Source organism: Plectropomus leopardus, chromosome 22 (assembly GCF_008729295.1).
Source record: "Plectropomus leopardus isolate mb chromosome 22, YSFRI_Pleo_2.0, whole genome shotgun sequence".
NCBI lineage: Eukaryota > Metazoa > Chordata > Actinopteri > Perciformes > Serranidae > Plectropomus > Plectropomus leopardus.
In genome coordinates this window covers 17,281,453-17,302,262 of record NC_056484.1, presented here as the reverse complement: position 1 = coordinate 17,302,262, position 20,810 = coordinate 17,281,453, and the positions used below count along the sequence as shown (strand labels likewise).

General features: G+C 41.5%; 1 protein-coding gene across 1 annotated transcript; it reads right to left on the bottom strand.

The window, feature by feature from the left end:
• Positions 1 to 295: 295 nt before the first annotated feature.
• Positions 296 to 20,147, bottom strand: LOC121961104 (leucine-rich repeat neuronal protein 3). Its single transcript, XM_042510966.1, has 2 exons — positions 19,834 to 20,147; positions 296 to 3,973 (listed from the first exon to the last, which is right to left on the bottom strand). Exon 2 carries the CDS (start codon positions 3,539 to 3,541, stop codon positions 1,412 to 1,414), a length of 2,130 nt encoding a protein of 709 aa, XP_042366900.1. The 5' UTR covers positions 3,542 to 3,973; positions 19,834 to 20,147; the 3' UTR covers positions 296 to 1,411.
• Between the last annotated feature and the right edge of the window lie 663 nt (positions 20,148 to 20,810).

Genomic DNA, 20,810 nt, shown 5'->3' with positions numbered 1-20,810 from the left:
CTTCTTCCCAGGGTTAGGACGACCATTCAACCATTCAGCTGACTTTTCCCCCATGGTCTGACTCAAAAGACTCCCTCTGTGCTACTTGGTCATTATCAATATTTTGTTTCACATACTTGCAGTTGAAATGTCACATATAAAAGTCATTACACAGTTTGCATTACCCCATGGTTGGATGAAGACAAAAAGAAAAGTAGTATATCAGAAGAAAGCAAAGGAGAAAATTTGTTTGGAAAAGAAACAATGACATTTATTTTTTTCTTAGCACTTTTCTTAATTAGTCTGTTGTGCCCATTGATCACATATAGTACAGTTAATATAAAAATGGCTTTTTAACTTTACACCCAAAGCAACAACGAAATGTTTCTTAAAATATGTATGCTAAAAATACTGAGAAAGTATTTGCACTAAAAGTACCGGAGAATAGCTTGTGATTCTGCAATGATGACATGGCCATGTTTCTTCTATCTCTTCTCTGTTTACCTCATGTAGTTCTTGTTGTAGGCACTTACCAGGGCATAACAGACCGCTTTCGTGAGGAGACAACACATCAATCACCTCCTTTTTAATCAATCTGTTAAATTTGTTTTAGTCCGACGCCTTTTTTTTCTCCTAGTCACCGTTGCAATGAGAACTACACAGCATAAACAGCCATTTGGCAAACGTCCTCTCTGGATTTTGTAGCTGAATTTCATTAAGCTTAATGTGACGTTGTAATCAAAAGTAGTCCGCTCCTTGCCTTAATTTAAAACCCATTCAAACTGTTCAGATACAGAGGATTTGTCATTACATCAACATAATAGAATATATAACAATATTTCCATGAAAAATCAAGAATTCATTTTAAATAGAAAAGGGGGGTTTATATTTCATCAAAAGGCTTACACCATAGTCACTGTAATTTGTCTACTCTACTATATCTCCCTTCCCATAATAGACAGGTGTTATTACTGTATCTCTAACTCGTCTATGGATGTTTCGACAAAGCACAGACGGTATTGCTTGGGACCACACGGACAGTTCCACAACTCTGAACACATTTAACAGTCAATTACAAGAGAGTTGACCATCATCATCATCATCATCATCATCTTCCTTTTCACTGCCTGCATCTCTGTATGAATGGTACTGAAATATATCGTTTTGCAGTAAATGCCCCTTTCTGTGGATGTGAGCTTGGTTTGATGTAACGGTTACAAAGCCACCACTTCGGCTAGGGTCAAAACCGGGAGAGCATGTAGTCTATTTTAAACTGTTCCATCCCAGTCCAATAATAGATTTGCCAGTGCATCTGAGCCGGGGACCAGCAATGGGTATGCCTTTGAAACAGTACTACAGATTTGTCCATCCCCGCCCATGGCCTTGTCCATTCAGTGTAGTTGGTGTGTGGTGCTCTACAAAGCTGCACTTCTTAAAAGGCATTGTCAGATACATTTATGACTGTGGCTTTCACTTTGACTCCACTTGGCAGTCCCTTACCCGAAACCCACAGCTTTGTAAAGAAAGGAGAGTGCATACCGGTAGCTTCCACTGGTGTCAGTGAAGCTTTGGAGTCGCATTTCCTTATATCCCCATAAAGGTGGTGGTTCCTCAGAGACACATAAATAAGCAGACATGCCACTGAAATCACAGCCAAGAGCACACCAAAGACGGTGATTACTGCTGCGTCCCATTTTTCCGTGTCCTTGGCTGCCAGCTCTAATCCCTTAGTAGTGACATTGACACATTTGGTGTCATGGTTGTAGTGAATGCTGCCGACATCCACACAGACTTTATACACAGTGGCGGGGGTGAGATGGGTGAGATTGTACACCTGGACGTCAGAAGGAACTCTGGTGGTAAATGCAGTGGTTGGACGATTAGCATCTGATCCTGTGTACCATTTAATGTTGGGAGCTAGTGTGCCGTGACCAGCCTTCCAAGAAACCAGGATGGAGTTTGTCTCCACGGATTTAATTGCAACTTGCAGAGACCCATTTGTAGGTTGAGGGAAATATCCATTCACCTCTACAGACACAGATTTAAGATCAGCTCCGACCAGATTGTGAGCGACACAAGTGTAAAGACCGGCTTCATTTTCTGTTATATCATAGATGTCAAAAGTTCCCTCTGGGTGCATGTAGAACTTGTCGGACACGGTGTTAGGCAGCACCCTGGTACCAGATGGGGTGATCCAGTAGATGTCCGGCTCTGGTTCAGCGAAGGCCCGACAGTGGAGTGACACAGAGCTTCCGTTCTGTGCTTTAATATGCCTGGGCATGCTTTCGGGAGAGATGAGTGGCAGACAAATCTCCATCATCTCCCTAAAGTGCACCTGTCGGACATGCTGGCCCTCATACTCTGGTGGCTCCACACAGTACAGCGAGTCAGGCTCCATGAAGCGAAGGTTGGTCTTGTTCATGTTCATCCAGCGGACCACACAGTCACAGCGGATGGGGTTGCTGTGCATGCTTACCTCTCTGAGATTCGGGAGAGATTCAACAGTAATCCTGTGGAGGGCACTGAGTGCGTTGCCATTTAGCATTAGCGTTTCCAGGCGTGGCAGTTTGTAGAAAGCATTAGGATGGATATAGGAGAGTTTAGGATTGTTGGTGGCTTCTATTTTGGTCAACTCAGGGAGGTTATTGAGGGCAAAGCTGTCAATGGAAACTAGCTCTGGCATGCTATTAATTCCCAGTTCTTTCAGATGGAGCATATCCACAAAGTCCCCTCTCTGTATCCTTGCAATCGGGTTTTTATTTAGGTCCAAAAACTTCAGGTTTTTTGCATTTCTCAGGGCAGAGTGAGGCACCTCTGGGAAAATGTTATCATAGAACGAGATGCTCTCTAAGTTATCAAGACCAGCCAGTGCATCGTCAGGAAGCTGAGACAGGTTCATTCTGGTGAGAACAAGACTGCGAAGGTTGCTGAGAGGTTTGAAGTTCATATCATCGATAGAAAGAACAGGATTCTCTCCAATCATCAGGATCTCCAGATTTGGCATGGGATCGAACCACTCTCTTTTAATGTCCTTCAGCTTGTTAGAATTAAGGTGAAGCCGAATGAGGTTGCTGAGACCCTGGAAAGCCATTGGAGAAATGGAGGAGATGAGGTTGTGATTCATGTAGAGCTCTTGAAGGTTCGCCATCTCTGCAAGACTCCGCTCAGGCAACTCTCGTATCCAGTTTTCCTCCATATGAAGGGACAGCAGCTGAGGAAGAATCCCCAGGTGAACGTCGCTGATGGAGGATAAGTTGTTTTGCGATAAATCAATCTCTGTGATGTTGGCCAGGTAATCCAAGGGTTTGTCAATCTTGGCAACATTGTTTGTTTGCAGTAATAGTACTTGTGTGCCCGCTGGTAATTGTTCTGGAAGGCTAAAGAGTCCCAGGTCGTTACAGTCAACCGTCTGCGCCTCCATGTACACCGAACTTGGAGAAAACCAGGGTCTAATCTCACATACACAGAGCTTCGGGCAATCCGGCCTCTCCTCTGTGGCCACAACAAAAGAGGCCATGGCCAAGCCGACGAAGAGACGATCCACAAATGACACGTCCTTCATATTGGACCGATTCCCTCCAGTAAGAAATTGGTCCTTGTAGATTAAGTGGTCTGAGCTGTTAACTTCACAAATAATGAATCATTTGCTGCAGCTGCTGCGGCGATTGACTCACAACCCCTGCCACTGCCACCACCAACTGCAGCAGGGCTCCCTGGGGTTTTTTTTGTCTTGCTGTGTAGACGCCCTTGGATGTAATGGCCAATCACTCAATGCTGCCTGCGGGTATCAGGGTTCGGGGCCAAGGCTGCAGTCAGGCAGATCCAAGAAGGTGGGAGGGGGGGAAAAAGAAAAAAAAGATGGACTGATATTACACCTCAAAGGATTTGTGTAAAGCACATTCATAGGTATCCATACAGCTTTTTCTTTAAAGATGGATGTCCTCATTGATTGTCATCACTAGCTTCCAGAGTCCACAGCCCAGTCCATTCCTACCTAAGACAAACAAGACAGAGAGGAAGCAGTGTGAGTATGATACAGGGCGAGGTCAAAGATTTTTTTTCTAAGAAATGGATTTGGACGTATTGACATTTGTTATAAGCACAATGATGCATGTTGACATTTGTACACGCTTCCTTCAAGATATAGCACTGAGGATTTAAACCCGCTTGACCTTCTAGACTTCATTTTGGGTGCGTTCAGTTGTGGCCCAACAATATGACATTCAATACTGATGTTAGCAGTGAGAGTCCATTATTGGTTAAAGAAAAGGCTTTATTAAGACTCTTAAATGGCACACATCCTACAGCTTAAGTATTAGCCTTTAGGGCAAGCTGCTTAAAGACACTGGAATATGTCAGTCGCTATGGCAACAAGTAAACAGGCAGCCAATAACACACCACAGTGAGACAGTTGGGCTGCACATGCAAAAGAAGCATTTGACACAGATGCAGTTTGCACCTGTTTGTTAGAATCAGCAGCAACTGGCAGCCATGGAAATTAAAATGCATGAACGTGTTGACATAATTAATCTGTGCAATCAACAAATCTGCACGCTAATAGGATTTAACATTTTTAGAAAACACAGGCCATGCAGTTTATCAGTGGCGTCATTTTGCGGAAGGCAATGTTAACACACAGAGGCCTAAAGGCAAAAATAAACAAAAACATAATTATGGACACAAATGTTGACAAATATCAATAATTAAAGCTCAAAAAGAGAACCACAAGTCCTGTCTGTGGCTTTGTTGAATGACATTTACAGACTGCTTCAGAATGACACATTGAAAGACTAAGTGACGCCTTCACTGTCTGAAATGTCTCCCCTGTTCATTACTTTCAACACTTATTCATCATCGACATTTTGTATCATCACTCAGAGGTGTGCTGCAGTCATTTTCACGTCTGTTACAGCAAAAATTAATAGGATTGTTAGCAGAAAGCAGTGTAAGTGCCATTGACTTTTTTAATCTATTGTGATCATTTTTGAGGGAAATATATAAAACCCTTTATCCACCAAAATTAGCTCTTATATGTGGGTGAAAACCCATTAAAAATAGGCAATGACTTCTTTCCCCATTGCCAATGTACCAGAACCGTGTATAGAACTGCAGTAGATGATTATGGCTTTTTGTTTTTTTTTTGTGTGTGTTTTTTCTTCCAGACATGTTTGGCATCACAAACACACTAGAAAACAGAGTTACTAAACAATAAAAAAGTAGCATGATGGTCAGCAAAAATGTTTACTTTATTATTTGTCCTACTCTTTCAGTCTGTCTTTCAAACTCTGTGCAGACTAATTTGGAAAGACATTTGAGTGGTACTTGGACAGAAATTATACTTTGTGGCAGCATAACATTGCATTGCGCCAAAAAAACAGGCAAAAATTAACGTGTTGGTTGTCATTTTTCCATCACCGTCAATTGTAGCCAATAACGATAGCGCCAATAAAAACCTGATACTACTGTAGAGCCATTTTTCCTGAGTGGTAGTGGGGTTTTTTGTCCAGTGGAAAATCGACTTTAGTGTTTACAATTCTCTACTCAGAATTTGGACACAAATAAAATGGCAGGTGGTGAATTAACTCCAGTATCAAGTGAAAAGTGATTTATTTTGGACGCAACATAAAGTTCAAAGCTAAACAAATTTTATGTATTTTATTATTTTTTAGGTAATAATATTGGTTTGTATACTGTGTGTATCTGGTTAGTAGCTGTCACAAGGCTAATCATGTTGATTATTCCATTAATATTCCTGTTGACACGCAGCCGTGCATACTATGATTAACATGCCTTAATATGTTGTTTATCATGTCAAAATATGGAAGAAGTAGAATGGCTTTTGCATTTTTGCTTCTTTGCATCGAAACAGGATTTTTTTCACAGTTTTCCTATCAGCGTGGTCTTTTTCAACCATGCAAAATCAGCCTCCCTCTTTCATTCCTTCAACCACCTTCTTGAAAAGGCCATCGTTGCATTATTTGATATTATACTGTATATCCAAAAACCTGTTGATATCCAAGTCTTTCATAAATGTTTGAAAGTATTTGAGTATCTTCATCCAACCAGAAATGTGGGCTTTTCCTCAGGGCATGTATCTCTAACAAAGATTTGGAAACAGTTGGTCAGTTGGTTTGTGTTCAATGCATCCATGACAACGCACAGAGCTGACGGTAAACAGAAAAGAAGCTATGCGTCACAAACTGCAGTAAAAAACCCCAATCAAGGCGCATATTCTAAATGTGCTGCTGTCCAAAGAATGTTATTAAAAATCCAAATAACACCAGCATTTTCCATCTTGTCTAGAAAATGTTACAGACCCGTATGAAATTCGTAATATTGTCACATTCAGAATAAAAGTGAAATATTAGTGTGCATGTTAATGTCACTGAAAACTGACAAATAACCAAAAACCGTTCACGATAGCACCTAGTGTGGTTTTGTGGGAATTTAAGACCTGTTTTTTAGCCCACACTTATTGGCCCTGTTATAAAATAAGGCAAATTTAACAGAAATAGCTAAAACAAACATTACAAAATAAACAAATCATCAAAGTGATGAGAAAAGGTCCTTTGATTAGCTGCCAGTTATGGTTTTTCAGAGGTGATGATGATTGTGAAGTGTCCATAAATATCTTCATGAAGCATGAAATTATGTAAGGAAATAATCACATGCTGTAGATCACAAATGGAACAATAATGCATCCTCTTGCATGCGAGTCAGATATCTCTTTTTTTGTAGTGTCTCTTTTACTACCATATTATTCATGTTCCATCCTCTCCTGCTATGGCAGATACCTCACAGTTGAAGTGTACCATGTAATTTGTCGTATGTAACTGCCTCTTACTGAACAAATGGGTTTGATGGTGCTTGTGATATTTCAGGCCTATAAGAGCGCGCGGCACATCATGGGAAAAGTCAAGAGAGACAGGGGATGAAATGGAAAGAATCAAGAGAAGAAGTGTGACGGCGGCAGGGAAGTGAGAACAAGAAAAGAGAGAAATGGTTTCATTTCATCACCCTCGCCGTCTCCACCTCAGTGGCCACGGGGGAGATGTTGGGGGAAAAAATAAAATAATATAAATAAATAAAAACTTGAGAAGGCAGCAGAAATGCTGCAGTTTGCCCCGCTGGCGAAGCCAAGCCAAGGGTTCATTCCTCAACCTGTGCTCTGGCGTTGGCCGGAGTCTGGTTTTAGAGCGGGGAGGGAGGAGGGACAGCAGACGTGGCGCTCGAGGAAGGAGAGTGAGACAGAAAGAGAAAGGACGGTATTATTTTTCAAAAGCACCTGGCACTTTAATAAGCTGCAACACCCAGAGCATTCTGATAAACAGGGTTTAGCTTCTCTCCCTCAGCACCGGCTCTTCATTGTGGGCTATGCAGTTGATCCGTGCCCTGGAAACACGGGCCAGAATCTGTAATTCAGCCTACAGCGTTTGGGTCTCACCTCTGCTTGTCTGGCTTCTCTCCTTAGTAATCACAATTACCAGCAGTGTAATACGCTCAGGTTAACTATTATTGCGTCGCTTTATTGTGCAATCACTGCAGGTGGCTGCAATTGTGTACTGTTATTTGTTTTACCAATGATGTTAATTGCGTCTTTGGGGGCATTTTAGGCTTCGGCTCCTGTTATATGATCAATATTTTCTGTTAGAGGCTTTGCGGCACTCAAAATTAAAGTCAATAAAGTGTGGTGTGGAATAAGAAATAATGATACCTTATTTTATTTTCATAAGGTTTGATGACAGATCTGAAAGGATCATCACTGATGGTGAAGAGGGGCAGAAAGAAACAGCCTTAGCAAGAGAATTAATTATTGTCTTTAGTTTAATGTGAATTTTTGTTGAGCCACATTGGCAAATATCTAGGATGGGATTAAGGAGGCTTTACTGGACAATTTGGAACATAGAGTGGCCAGCAAACAACATATTTCCCTGCTAATTAATTAGAATAAAATTCTGTTGATGAAATCCAACACTTGGTTCATGGCGATCTAGGTTGTCAGCCTTGTTGTGGCCACATGTGCGTGTATTATTGACAGCAAAATTATATTACTGCCAATGTTTGGATTGCTATTGGGGCAGATTATTTTCTCCACTTTAATCATCTGGTCCATTAAATGTAAGAAAAAAGGAAAATCTGTGAGATTTTTATAAAATGAAAATAGAGAAAAATGCCTATCACAGTTCCTCCCAAACGATTGCACACTGCTCTGACAGCTTATTATTGCAGAACCCCAATAGTCCAAAAAAACATCCCTTTGGACCTAAAGCCCAGTTGTCTGCAAGCTCATTATCCCAAAAACAAACGCCCATTGCTCAGAGAAATGCTCACTCTACTAAACAAATCACCAGACCTTTCCAGGTGCCAATTGTTTTTTTCTATGTTGGCAAAGGCATAGGCACTCCAATCTGCCTCTGAATGGCTAGTGCTCGTTCCCTTTTTTGGTTGGTTAATTGGGTTGAGTGGGTTAGAATAAGAATATCAGGATGCACCAATCAGAGGCACATTAGGGCGGTCATGCCTTTGCCATAGTAGGAAAAAAAGAAATTGCAGCAGGGTCAACTGATAACAGATTATGAATCTTTCTATCTACAACAAGAGCAAGTATTTTTGGAATAATGGGCCTTTGGGGCATTTTTTGAGAAAATGGGCTGTTGGACAAATGGGCTTATGGTCCAGTGGGACATTTTCGGACTATCTGGGAATAATGGGAACAATGGCATGGTACCTTTTTCAGACCTCAACCTGATATATTCATCTTGTTTCAGCTGACTAACAGTCCTAGTCCGAAAATAAGAAGTTGGCAGAAACTTAACTATAAAATATAACTATGTTTCATCAATGTACCACGAAAAATAAAGTTATTGTGTTTTCCTGACCTTTGAATGAGCCATGGATTCTACCATGTTTCTACAGTAGCCAAGAAACCAAATACTGGCTCTAGATAGGGCCATTTGCATTTTCGCATGTTTTCATTGGCTACTGTAGTTGTCCTACACACTTGCAAATGGGACAGGTTTCAGTTGATTGCAGTCTTTGCAATTAACTTGCAACCTTGCCACTTGATGGCACTAAATCACTAGACCTTTAAAGTAATACAATGTGTAAGAAAGCTGACATATTGCTGCATATAATGTCACTTGTGTCAATAAATCGTTGAACACGGTCATCATAACGAACTAAATTTCAAGATATGTAATTAATATTAAAATAACTCATTTTGTTGTTGTTTTTTTCATTATATGCAGCAATGTGGGTATATAATGGTCCTTATTAATGCTGCTCTTTTATGCCACTTCTCACTGTATATACTTGACTCTGGGAGCAAGACCAGATTAAATATTACATGCCTGCTGTAGACAAATTTATGTAAATCAGGCTTAATTTACAATCTCCTGCATGTCAGCTGAGGTCCCAGTGACGGGCTGCTGAAGGAATCATCGGGAGTCATTTGTAAGAGGAAGCTGAGTGAATCTGAGGTGGCATCTTGTGTGGCAATGTGTCTTCAGACACACAGACTTGCTGCTCATTGACTTCTTTATGTACAAAACAGTTTAGAATAAAGGCAATTGAGGCAAGATGGCTGTGTAATACAACTAAGAAAATGTTTATACAATGCATGCTTTCAGATTAGCTGAACGTTAATGGCAAGTGGAACATCCTGAGAGCTCAGTGTACTTAATCAAGATGTGTTCACACATCAGCAGAATTGAAAAGCTTTCAACAACAGTGGCTCCATTAAGAACGCTTGTTTGGCTGAAGAAATTGTGCTTGTTAAGGACACAGAAACTGCATTTCATTACGCTGTTATGAAGCTGAAATATTGCAACAAACTGCATCATCTTAAGTGAACTATCCTAATCATGCACAGGCAGTTGAACAGGTAAATTGGTACTGTTCAAGTGCATTATGGGAAGCTCGGTGAAGAGCAAGTCTATATTCTTGGGGCGTTGCACCGTGACTGCTGCGACTACGGAGTCCACACACTTGTACTAACCTATTACTAAAAGGTCCAGTCAAGCTACCGAGCCGGAGCTCGCCCACACACACCCCACTGCTAGCTAATTTCCCACAATCCACTGCTGAGTTGCCTGTAATTGAGGTAGAGTGAGAGGGGAGAGAGATCTGGAGGACAAAATGACTTGCTGGAGGAGGAACTTGTCATAGTATCAGTGGTGGTGTATTAACCTCTGGCGACCCAGAGAATGCTGCCATTGCAGGAAATATTAACCTCAGCAAAACCATGAAGCAGACAAATTAGCGAGTCAAAGATTCGGAGAAAACAACGACCGCCATGCAAAAAACAAATGTTGAGGTGCATTTGGCATTAAGTGGCATTAACTACACAAAGAGTAATGTGGTTAATATAGCTAGGGCAAATAGAATTAAAAGACAGATGTTTGTAATCTGTGCCGTGGAAAAGCCTTTAGAAATCTTGTGTAGGGAGTTGCATAATCAACAGCTGGTAATATAACCTCGAGGACTCGAAATGAGATCTCCTGTAAACTAATGTCTATCTGCGCTTACACATTTAAGCCTGCGCTTTGACATTTGTTAAGGCAGCCAATAGAAACCTTTTAGAGGTCAGGTTAAGGTGTTCACTCATGGAGCTAACACGAGTTCCCAGGTGTCAGACTAAGGAAGGGAGGGAAGGGGGGTACAATCATTCAAGCCATGGTCTCCAAAGCACCTCCATTACAGTAGCTGGCTGACAGTCTAGCCCATGGGCTTTTCACTTTCACCAGTGTTAATCTGACTGTGAACATTATAGCAAACAAGCTCCTGGTATTGGCCTTGTTGCAGGAACTGAGAGACTTACAGTAAAGGTTTCTTTGCCACCTCTGATTATACACCATGCAATATTCTATTTTTTTGGCACAAATATTGATATATTACCTTATAAAAAACTTTCTTTTAATCATATTTTCTAAAAAAAAATTACTTACTGTAGCTTTAGGAGTTGGGAGCTGCTGTATCTGAATATTTATTGACATTCCAACTGAGAAGCTGTTGAGAAATGACAGTGTCATTGCATCACCATTATAAACAGCAGGCATGTCTTAAGTCCTCATTAGTCACAAATTTCACTCTTAATTAGCGTGACATTTGACATGCTGAAAACTTGGAATCCCACCTTATTAAAATTCCACACATTTAAGTTGCCGTATTGTTGTTGTCATGGTAAAAAAAAAAAAAAGAAAACTCCCCATTTTTTGTCTGGAAATGTAAATTTGACACAGGCACATACTTTTGTGTTAAGTGAATTTCATGCCCAAAATGCACCATTCTGAGACCATTTGCTCTCATCTGGAAATGGCGCCAGACTAATCATGATATACCTGATTTGGGACCGGGCTACATTTAAGAGGTTCAGCTGCTGTCAAGGTGAAAAGCCTTTCCATTCAGATCTTGGCAACACCTCGCACTTACTCTCCCACCGGACCACCTCCATTATACTAACACTGTGGCTGTTCCGGACAGTAATGGCACAAATACAGTTTGATTAGAGACCAGTGAGATATGACCACTTTAAATTAATGAGTGTTCACAGCGGGGGCAGAAAGCATTGGTCCTGGTGGCTCTGCGGTGCTAATTCAGGCAAGCCTGACTCAGGTCAGCTGCCGCCGCCAAACACCCGGGCAGAACTGTTTGTTTTATGCTGTTTATTGAAATGAGTTATAAATCCTCCCCCTCGCTTCACGGGGCTCGGATGAGGTTTAGCAGAGCGGGGAAGTAAAGATGATTGCTTTGTCGCGGGTTGGGTGCTTGTGAATGCCCTGTGCGGCGATTGACCTACAGTTCGTGTAAAAATAAAATCACTTATTATACAAAACACAAGTTGTGCGAGGGTTATGGCACAGGCATGAAAGCGAACATTTGTGAGATCTGAGCGGTGTAGATGTAGGACTGTGTGGGGAGCATATTGGCCCTTGGGGAGATGATTATGAAGGCCTGCGCGGTTTAAGTTGTAACAAGGCAGGATCGCATCTGCTGAGATGTAGATATTACACTCTCTGTGGTAGAACTGGGTGGAAGACATAAAGGTCAGACCTAAGTAGAAAGTAGGGCGCAGGCGAATTGCCTCCTCTTTCAGAATAGCCTGTGTGTTGTAGAAATGGCTCGCTGGGAATTTTGATCCACTGGTAATAAGCCTCATAAGGCTTTCTTCTTCCAGTCACCCGCTCTCTGTCTTTCTTCTTCCTCCATTTTTCCTCATGAATTTGCAACCCCCACATCTCTTTTTATAAACCTCATAGTGAACATTTCTCCCAATGTTCCCCACTTGCATCACGATCCACCCGAGCCACGGACTATTTAGAAAGTCGGCATTTAATTTAGTCACCCTGCATGTCCCGATTCTCGTCTTTCTTTCTGGGTATCCTACTGTCTCGTTGCTCCTTTGCTGTCGGCCTAATTGCCTTCTCAATACTTGTCACCCCCACTGTGCCAAATCTATTCTATCTGCATACTGTGTGACTGTTTGTCTCAGGAGCTGCTACTTCCTAATTACCATTGTCCGTGTCTCTGTGAGTGTCTTTTGGCCTGTGCTGCATGGGTTTTTTGAAACCCGGAAGTCCAGTTCTGTTGCACTGTTACTGTCAGAGCTCATCGGTTTCTACCCAGTGCGTCACTGGGACCTGTGCATATGCAGTGTCTGTGGGCCCCCCAGCCCCTCCTCTTGATCAATGTCTCTCTCAAACACATTTTTATTTGTATTTTTTAAGTCAGTTTGCTTTCTTTGCATTTCTTTTTTTACTTCCTTTTCTCTTTTGGAACCCCAATTTTCCTTTCTTGAGGAAAGATACGACAATTTCCATTGGTGCTCCAGCAGCATAAACAGTCACTTGTCTCTAGATGTGTTTAAAGACAAATCCTACTGTAGGGGTGGACTAAACCATTTAGAGGAATGAGAGGGCCCTCCTAAACCCTTCACTTTTTTTTTAATGTTCAGTCCTTTAAAACAATCTATTCAGCCAACTTAAATGTAGTTAGGGCACTAACTACCTAGAAATAACAAACAATTGCAAAAGAAAAAACAGGCATGAATGGCCCCCTACCAATGGTGCCCTGGGTAATCAGTCTGTAGCAATAATGCAGAATCATAGGTGTCCAAACAAAACCATATAAATGCAATTTTGCGATTTTTAAAAAATATTAATTTAAGGAAAACTATCTGACTGATAGCTAAACTCTTAATATAGATAAAGCCATTTAAAACCTATGGGCAGGGTCCAAATTGAACACCTGCCAAGCACCAAATGCTGCTAGATTTTCTATTTGGTGAGTAAATCTTAGTGGATTTCCTCCATAGTGCTGGGAAAATGTTTGTACCAAAATAGTTCTGTGATGAAAAACTATTCTTAGAGTCCCTATCTAGTTTTGGCATCAATTACGCGCACATGCAAACTCTTTATTGCCTCCCACAAGGTAAATAACAACTCATCGCAGCTCCAGTCCTTCAGTTTTTAACTTTCACAATCAATAGGTTTATCAATCCGGTTTGCCATCTACTGAGCATATTACCTTAATATCTCAATGAGATGTCTTGAAACAAATGTATATTGCACACAAAAAGGGAGTTTATTCATTTGGCAGGTTAAACAAATGCTAGAGAGTGGATTTTTTTTCATCTACCAGTCCTCTTAGCCAGTGAGTCAAAAAGTTAATTCAGGACAACGGGACATTGGGTTCTTTGATAAATAAATTCATACTGACAAAGCTTAAAACAGTTGAAATTTTGAAAATGTATGGTTTTGATAGGACATTGTAATCTTTCTCACTTTAAATACAAATCATTTTTTGTGTTGCTAACCTTTTTGTAGATTTTGTATTTCAATTTAAAGTCTTAATGACAGATAATAATGTTAAAGCAAGGGAAAGAAAGTAGAGCTGGACAACACACAGCCTTTGAAACCAGGTAAAGACAACACGTACAATATCTAAAATGTAAGACAATATCTCATCTCAGATCACAATAACAATATATTATCTATGTATTGCCCAGAGCCATGTATCATGTGAATACATATCATTTTAGATTTTGGATATTGTATATTGTTAGTGTTGCCTTTTAGTGGTTTTTAAGGCTGCATTACATTGAGGTGATGTCATTTTCTGAGCTCACCAACCTTTTTTAATATTTGCATTTACCAACTCAGTCATTATATCAGCATTACTGATGATTATTTATCAAAAATCTCATTGTGTAAATAAAAAAAGCAATAGTCCACCCTACATTATCTTTGCAATATCAAGCTTTTTGAGAAATAATATGGTGAGTTTATTTTCTCTATATCCCCTATAAGAAAGTGAGAGAAGATGCTCGAACACACAGTTCTTCTCTCACACTTCCGGTGACACTGGACTTCACGGCGGACATGTAGCGCAGCCGTGAAGCCACCAAGCCAATTCTGACAGACATTCTGGGTAAGCCCACTAGTGGGTGGGTGCCTCTGGACGGCTTTACTGTCCCTCCCTCTGCCCTTCACCTCATCGATTTACTATTATACTTTCTCCAAGGTAAGGGAGAGTCCATTAAAGGGAACCTTCTATGCAGTGTGCGTGCATAATGAAGCTTCCTGTATGTACGTATCTGTATGCGCGTGCGTGGGGAAGCGGATGGAAACCTTTCCCCTTACATCTGCACTTGTGCGGCCATGAATCAGCGGCAAGTCGACTGTTAATGTAAAATCAATGTTCCAAATTAACCACAGGACCCTAGTCTCTGGTTTTTCAGCTCTTTTCTGGACACGACGTGCCCTTGGGCTGAGTGAGGGAGAACACACATAGTTCAGTATCGAACGCTGTCACACGCCCACCTGCACAGACAGGAACACACACATAGAAAGATACATTTGCAGACAGAGTGAGCACACATAATTTAGGCAACTGTGTCCTCACAGTGAACGTCAAAAAAAAAAAAAAAAGACAAACATACCCGAGCTCATTGGCATAATGCATGCATAACGCACCGCGCATTGGAGAGGACCGCTAGGTCCCCTTGTCTAATTCGCATAGTGCTGCATCTATTAAAATTAAGCCAAGGTATCCAGCTTAAGGCTGCCGCTGATAAGGTCAAAGGCGTAGCGAACATTCCAACACTCATTTCTCCCCCAACATAATCGTACTCACTCTCGACAAAAATCTGCATAATGTTCCATGTATAGCTGCTAGCCAAAATGAAAGAGGGAGGTGTGAGGGAGGGAGGGGGGAGACTGGCAGGGGGAATGGAGCCAGCGGCATATCCCTCAAAGTCAGAGCCAAATTGAATCTGCAGGTGCAAATGTGGCATGTGTGCTGCCTCTAAGATGCGCAGCTATCTATATTTATATGAATAATATATGGCTGGTCAAGGGGCCACAAGCCTGCGGGGAATAAGTTCCTACGGCAGACGGAATCAATCATTATATGCCACTGAAATGCATTTATCGCTGGCTTGGACCTCTTTATTATGATTTCATGGGGTCTGATATGGGCTTTCTCTTTCTGTTTTCATTCTCAGCTACTCTTCTTCAGACAGATGAAAGATACAGCCCTTTTAAATGGCACTGTGGCCTTCTGTCAATTCAAAGGCTTAGCGGCCCAATGACTGGCTGATTTGGATTGCTTTGTATATCAGCATTTATGTCCATATTTCTGCACATGCATGCATATCTTTATGCACACGTTAATACAGCTTTACCAATACACGAACACTTGGTTCGGTCTCCAGCTTCAAGCAAGCTTTTCATTAGTGCACTGAGGGCCTATATGTATCTATCTGAATGTGGAACAGATGGACGGCACAGCAGTAGCCCTTAGATGTCCTTCTTCTCTGCTCATGTTTGAAACTGCAATATGGACATATGTTCCTATCATGTCCAACTCTGATATGAATCTGCAGAATAGCAGCCTAATTAGTGGTTAATAGCTTTGATTTTTCTTTGTGAGCATCAGTCTCAGTTGTTGTTTTCCAAACACCTGACATTAATCTGTGAAACGTGATTGTTTTTCTGAACACCTTTTAGTTAGAGCAGCTTGCACAACACTGTACACACACATACACTCCAGAAACGTAAATAGCTAAAATGCTAATGTAAAAGCAAATGTCATTGGATACAAAGGAGGTGTCACATCCCATTCTGACCTTTGATATGGACTGAACACCAAAATGTCATGGATGCCGCCATCAAAGCATGTTTTGATCCTCAGATTTTTTCTTTGTTTCCTTCCTTTCTTTCTTACTGTCTTCACCTTAAGGCAATTTAGATTTAAGACTTTTTAAGACCAAATGAAACAAAAAACATCAATTACGAGGATTACTAGTATTATTACTGACAAAATTACAGGGTGTGGGGCAATGTTGCCCAAGTGTTTATTGTAACATAAAACATGACCTTGTGGTGCCGTAGTGAAGACAAGGGTAGAACAGAATTGTGAAATGCCTTGTGTTTATGGGTGAGGTTTTTGCCTCAGTTCTTATTGTGCTGAGTTTTATTTTTGAAATTTTAATTTTAATTTTTTTTTGCATGAAATAGCTTCTAATGCATTGCCTTTTATGCTTTCAAGAGATGAAAGTGATGAACAGCATGTAGCTCAAACATCACCTCAGTGGTAATTATATTCATTATTTATGGTTGCATAGTCTAGAGTGCGGACTTTGTTTTTTTTTTCCATCTCTTGTGTTATCTCATGTCGAGCCCTGAGTTTTTTATTGTCTGGATGTGTGTGTTTTTGTGAACTTTGTGAGTTCTTTTTTCCCTCAGCAGGAGTTTAAGGAATTGGAGTTGTGGGGAGATCATTGATTTGTCAATCTTTTTTAGAACCAGCGCAATGAAGTGTTAGGTTTCACTTTCACTGTGCCTGACGTTCCTCTGCTCCATCTGTACCCAGAGCATGCTCTGCACATTTTGCTGCGTTCCTGCGGATCCTTAAAAGGTCATGGTAAAAAAAAAGTCATATTTTATGTTACAATAAACATTTGGACAAAATAAAATTGTCCTTCTGCAATTTTGGTAATTAAAAAATTGGTCTTAAACTTATTTCCTAGTGGCGTAAAACAATCTTATAAAATGCCAACATTTTATGCAGCGATTGTGTTGTCTAAGTGCAGGGAATGAGTATATGGGAGAAACTGACTTATTTTGAGATTTTACAACACAGCGCCAGGAAAAAAATAAAAATAAAAATCCTACTTCAAATGTCTGAGAATTTTTAGACTTTTGAACAACATATCCTCGCATAATGGTTTGAGTGATATCCTACAAAATAGAACCCCATGAATGAGGTTACATAACTTTACATTAAGTTACATACTTGACGTACAGTTATGTAGGATAGGTTTATAGGCAAGTAAAGTTACTGTGGTCAAGTTTGGGACAAGACACATGGTAACAGTGTACCTTTAAATGACTCAAAATTCTTTCAGCGCTCACTAACACTGTTCTCATAGAGAAAGTCTCATGTTTTGTGACCCCTCCACCTGCCCAACCTCCCACTTTCCAGGGAACGCTCCCTCTTTCCTCCTGTCATTGTTCAGGTGATCACAGCTTTCCTAAATATGGCTTACAAACGAATAACTGGCTTATTATTTTGTTGGATATGTACAAATTTTGTTGCATTACTTTTTGTGGGGAAACGTACGAATGATGGATAACAACAGTCTGTTTTGAAAGATTGATTTAAGATATTTTAATACCGAATAAGGCCTTTTTTTAACAGCAAATTCGATGCCTATTAAGGCATTTTACAGTCCTGATACAGTCCATCCACCAGATCCAAGAATGAAAATAAAACCTTGCACATCACTGTCTTCCCCCCTGTTCCTTTTGCCCTCTGTCTGTGCTTATTCCATTTTAATGGGTGCCTGTGTTTGTTTGGGAACAGGATGCTATCAGAGAGCCTATGCTTGGCTGCACAGGCTGATCCCCTGCAGCCGTCTTGTGAATATGTTTACATGCATTTCACTCAGGAGCCTCGATAGATTCTGGGGCATCTTGTTACCGCCATTATGGAAAAAAGATCTCGAGATTAATTTGATTTCGATGGGCGCGATAGCGTAGCCTTCCTGAACTCCACTTTGACTCTGAAGCGGTTGTAGCGTTTGGCACCCATACAGCCTCTCACCTCACAGGAACCTGCTGCCCTCTGCCTATAGAGAAATGAATATGGAACAACCACGAGGGGCTGCCTATCATGCTCCCCGAGCCTCCTAAAGGCCACTGTGAGCACAATACCTTTTTACACACGCACACACACACACACATCCTCGACTCACTGTTCACACACAGATCAATAGGCAATTCGCAAAGGCGCTCGCTTTAAGTGTATGACTTAGTGAGGACATGTAATATTGATTTGTTTTGAACAAATGTGACCAAATTAATAAAGCAACCCATTACTGCTTTGCTTTACTGTTTTTATCACCACGGGGGAGGACGGGTGGTTACAACGCTCAAACATGAGCACATTCTTACTGTTGGGGACTATATTTTTGTAGAACATTAAAGCACAACATACACATTTGCTCTCAAGGATCACTTGTGAGAAGCTGATGGCTGAACACGGCAATATAAGCTGCGAGCGGCCTCGGCTCCACCAGCAGGTAGCCACATCATTGGAAGTGGAAACAATGCTTGGTGTGTGGGCCGAGGTTTTTTGCTCAGCATGGCACGATGCGTGTGATGTGAGGGCATCATGGCTTTCATGTGGCATTTGACTCGGTGTTTCATATCGAGCAGCTGCTTCTGGGTGAGTCATTCGCACCGTGGAGGCCACAATCTATTGTATCCATCACTGGGGAATGAGCACACACACACACACACTCACACACACATCGAAAATTATGGCAATCAGATTCAGCAGCCCCCTTGGTGCAAATCACATTTGTCATTATCGGCCATTATCTGTTTATCTGCCTTTGAAATATGCATGAGTAATAAATCTGCTGGATGGCATACATTTTGGACAGAAAGGAGGGTGTGAGGGATAAAATTGGGATGGGGAGGGGGGTGATAGATAGAGAGAGGAGAGAGAGTCGCCCCAATGCAGTTAAGGGATTAGTGAATACCTTCCCTCTCGCTCTCTCTCTCTTTAGCCGGATCCCTGGATGTGTGGGTGTACTGGCACAAGCAGGTGAAGTGATGGTGGTGAATGCACTCGAAGATGCCTCTCAGTGGTTGTGTGTTAATTACACACACACAAAAAAAAAAAAGCCCTGGATGCAATGTGCCAAGGTGGCGGTAAAAGCAAACGATTCTTTTCTGAGCACCAGTTGGAGTGTGTTTAAAAAAAGAAGCCGTACTTTCTTTCCTGGCATGTGGCATCGACTTCTGTGTTTGCAACAAGAATGGAGAGAAAAAGGAGAGAGTGGAGGGGGGTGATGGGGGGGTGGCCACCATTCTGTGGATTTCTTCGAGACGTGTCTGGTGTGCGCTCACTAAGCAGGACCCGGGGACATGAAAACTGCCAGTCCATCACTCTGTGCACGCGCACGCACACAAACACAATTTCCCTTAATTCTTTGTCTGTTTTAGCCTTAACAGAGTCCATCATATAGCCTGTCTGGTGAAGGCGCATCCTTCAGAGTTGCGCAAAAGCGCGTCTCCACGTCAAGTGAAGGTTCGAGGCCAGTCATCAGCATAATTATCCTGCAATGTTTCCTTAAATTTATGCAATCACGCATGATTAATCTGTGTTTCGGGTGCGTGATGATCTCTAACACAAGAAGACATGTCCGCTTAAACACCGCCGAAATCACTGGATTCAGGCGTTTTTCGTTAACTTGGGAAAATGCGTTGCGCAGCTGCGACCGTGCGACATGTTAGGCAATCAAAAGACAGAAAAACACAACATTGCTGAACATTGTTAACTTACCCGATTTAACCATGGTAGCCCTCGAAGCAGTATGTGTCTATATTCCCATCAAGTGCGCCGCTCCAATGCCGAGCGAGCCCCAGCGCGTAACATAAAGCCAGTCAACAATGTGTGGTCTTTTTACGCAGCTGATGAGAAATCAGTTCTTCCACAGCGTCAACGCGTCTGCACAAGATGGAAACAAAAAAAACAAAAAACAAAAAAAAACGGCGAAGTCCAAAATGAGGTTGGAGAGAGTGTGGAGACAGATTCATGTGTTCCCGGTGCCCTTCCCTTCCAGTCTTCACAGCGGCTGTTAAGGGCGCATCTCTCCCCTCGATCAAGTGTCAGGCGGACCACATAGATGCGCCGCCGTCTCCTCAGCAGTCATTAATATCAGAACAAACCCCGGCTCTCCAGAGGACAGCCAATAGCGTCAGAGAAGCAGGCGAGGTGCTCGCAGCATCCCCGCTCTGGTTGGCTAAGAGCAGCCGTCAGTCATATCCCAGAAGCCTGTTCTCATCTATGTCTTCTTCTGTTGGAGGTGAAGTACGCTGCAAAAAATATCCATATTCACAACATTATGCTCATGAGTTGGAAAAAGCACGTGAGATATGAGCTATTTAAGTGGTTTGTAATTTGCAGAAAGGGCAGTGAGACCCCTTCATAAACTATTCAGTGTGGAAACTCCACTTTGATGGCCATCCTTATATGAGACCAAAGAGAAAATGAGGTTGTACCAAATATTTATAAGTCATAACCAAGTGAAGGGATCTTCCTTTATGTAAAGATTATTAGTTCTTATTAAATCACCAGTCAGTGACAATCTATTAAAAAGTGACCAGGTCAAGAGGCCAATCACCCTCTGAGCAAATATTTTTAAGATCCTTTTCCTACGTTAATAAAGAACTAACATACTATATTTAACAACAAGAAAAAGTCATGCATTAAAATTTTCTTAGCAATTTTTTTAGCAACTATTTTTAATAAAATGTATA

Bases quoted from the DNA above. Each gene is read 5' to 3' on its own strand.
- LOC121961104 (XM_042510966.1), bottom strand. From the start codon at position 3,541: ATGAAGGACGTGTCATTTGTGGATCGTCTCTTCGTCGGCTTGGCCATG.